General features: G+C 45.1%; 1 protein-coding gene across 1 annotated transcript in view; it reads left to right on the forward strand.

Annotated features, from left to right (window-relative positions):
- The window catches only part of SARC_05575 (hypothetical protein), a 6,792-nt gene extending 4,534 nt beyond the window's left edge, over positions 1 to 2,258 (forward strand). Inside the window, exons 6-8 of the mRNA XM_014300564.1 lie at positions 348 to 610; positions 1,528 to 1,811; positions 2,129 to 2,258. Coding sequence (XP_014156039.1) covers positions 348 to 610; positions 1,528 to 1,811; positions 2,129 to 2,173 — 592 coding nt within the window. The 3' untranslated portion in view covers positions 2,174 to 2,258. The remainder of the gene's footprint in view (positions 1 to 347; positions 611 to 1,527; positions 1,812 to 2,128) is intronic.
- The last annotated feature ends 364 nt before the right edge of the window (positions 2,259 to 2,622 follow it).

Below are 2,622 nucleotides of genomic sequence, written 5' to 3' on the forward strand. Positions count from 1 at the left end.
ATANATATAATATAACAACTATATATATATATATATATATATATATATATATATAGGGTATATAGATATAATATAGCTGTATATCTTTTCTAGTTTACAACTGTGCTGTCGAAATCTAGGCAAGGTTCAATGCGTACTTCGACTGTTTTCTGGAACCTTGTGAATCAGAAAATCTTGTTGTGAAGGAATTTCATTTGTATCTCGCCATTGTGCGACGCAACGCAAATATTCACTTTCGACGCGAAAACGTCTGCATATAGAGCATGGAACGAAATTCGAGTATTGCTAGAACGCCTATTTTTTGCCTGTCAACTAACGGAGCCTCTCTGACCCCGCCCACACTATAGCACGCCGGCTCAACAGCCACCAGCGAACAACAACGACCCCTTCGGATTGGGCTTCACATCCGCTCCACCTTCACAGCAGCAGCAGCAGTCGTCGGTTATGGACTCCTTCGACCCGTTTGCACAGCCCACAAGTACCCAGGCCGCTCCGAGTATCATGGGTATGGGTATGAGCATGTTTGGAGGTGCGCAAATGGCGGCTCCCGCCCAGGGCAGTTCCTTTGGTACCCCACAGGCGCAGCTGACGGCTCAGCCTCAGTATTTCGGTATGTGATCATACACAACATGCGCCCTTGCTGTTTGTAGTTCATCATCGTGTTCTTTATAATATTGAGTAGTTTTGTGTAGCTGCACTCAGTGCAAGGACGTGTCCAATATGGACGTGGGAATGCATTGTTGGCTGTTTACGAACGCCAACGGTACTGTTCCAATACACGTGTGCGTGTTTCTCTAAATGTGACGCGTTAGTGTGTATACCGGTCTAAAATGCTTCATATGGGCTGGCTTGGTTGTTATCAAATCTTGGTGCGTGCGTTATCTGATGAGCATTTATCGGAAGACAGGCACACCTCTTCGACCCATCAGCTACATGGGACTATGTATATATATTTATACAAATCGTTCTACAGCATGCACCGTCCGTATGTACCTCACTATTGTACTTTGACTTCAACGTTGTAGTCTGCATGCTTCTATACATCAGACTACTTCCAGAGCGTTCGTAGCTAATTAGGTCGTATCTATTGAGCCCTGTCCTTACATTCGGGTCACTAAACAATCCATGAACTCCAATAAACCAAAAATCCCAATTCCAACCTCAACCCCAACACCAAAGTTCTAAACCCAAAAACGAATCCCAACACCAAAGTCATAAACCCAAAAACGTCAATCCCAACACCAAAATTATAAACCCAAAAACGTCAATTCCAACACCAAAGTCCTAAACCCAAAAACGAATCCCAACACTAAAGTCCTAAACCCAAAAACGTCAATCCCAACACCAAAATTCTAATCCTAAAATCGTCAATCCCAACACCAACGTCCTACCTAAACCCAAAAACGAATCCCAACACCAAAGTCCTAATCCCAAAATCGTCAATCCCAACACCAAAATCGTCAATCCCAACACCAACGTCCTACCTAATCCCAAAAAACCTCAATCCCAACACTCGTTCACCCACAGGAAACGGCGGCATGTCCTTCGGCGGCGGCTCTCGCAACCAGTCACCCACGCCTGGACAACAATCCATGGGCAACACTATGGGTAGTAATATGGGCGGTGGACTGGATCCATTTGGCGGGTCTAGTACAACCAGCCAGCCCCCGAGTGTGGGAGGTGGTGGATTGGGTGTACCGAACTATGGCGGAGTGAGTTTTGGCGGCGGATCGCCCATGCCGACTGGTACAGACCCGAATGACCCCTTCGCATCGCTGGGAGGGGGCGGGGCACAACCAAACGCAATGCAGGTGTGTAGGGCGAGAGGATTAGGATCAGGTCCATGTGTTTGAATATGTGTTTGAGATACAGGTTGGGATTGGATTAGAATGTGATTGTGTTTGTTATTGTGATTTTGATTGTTTTTTATTTGGTAGATAGGCATCGGCAGCGAAATCTCGCGGGGTGTAGGCGTTGCCATGGTGAGGCTTGTTACTGTCCGTTTTTCTGGTAGCCTGTCCGTGTTCTCCGTTGTCTTGCTTCTGCTGTCCGTTTGTTAATACCTACGGAATAGGGATTGTATGAGAGGAAACTGACATGAATTCTTGGTACGTTGTTTTCCTCACAGCAGCAACAGCCACAGCAGTCGGAATCCTATAATCCCTTCGCCTAAGCCCGTGGGCAACAAAAGCCTGTGCTTTTGCGTTCGAACTATTACGATCCGACATATCTAAATAAAGTGTGTTGGCTATGGACCATTGCTGTATGATATGTTCAGGTTGATTCATATACATGATGTGTTTTAGTCAGTATATAGACACGGCGATCAAAGAAGCTTTCTCCTTTCAAATGGATTACCCTCTTCTCGAATTGTGAGGATTTATGATTTTAGAATTGTCAATTCGTGTCAATTCGCAACGAAATAATACAAACATGCGGTACTGCGCTAAACTTCTTGTCGCAATTAAATCTGAGAAATTTGAAAGGCTAATTTTTTGTTCGTGTTCTGGTCGAGCACTTCCGACGTGCTGTGCAACAAGTAATACTGGAGGGCAAACCTGGAGCTCACATATCGAGTTCTAATCTGTTTGAATTAACAGCACACACACATATACGCACAAA

Source organism: Sphaeroforma arctica (genome assembly GCF_001186125.1).
Source record: "Sphaeroforma arctica JP610 unplaced genomic scaffold supercont1.360, whole genome shotgun sequence".
Classification (NCBI taxonomy): domain Eukaryota; class Ichthyosporea; order Ichthyophonida; genus Sphaeroforma; species Sphaeroforma arctica.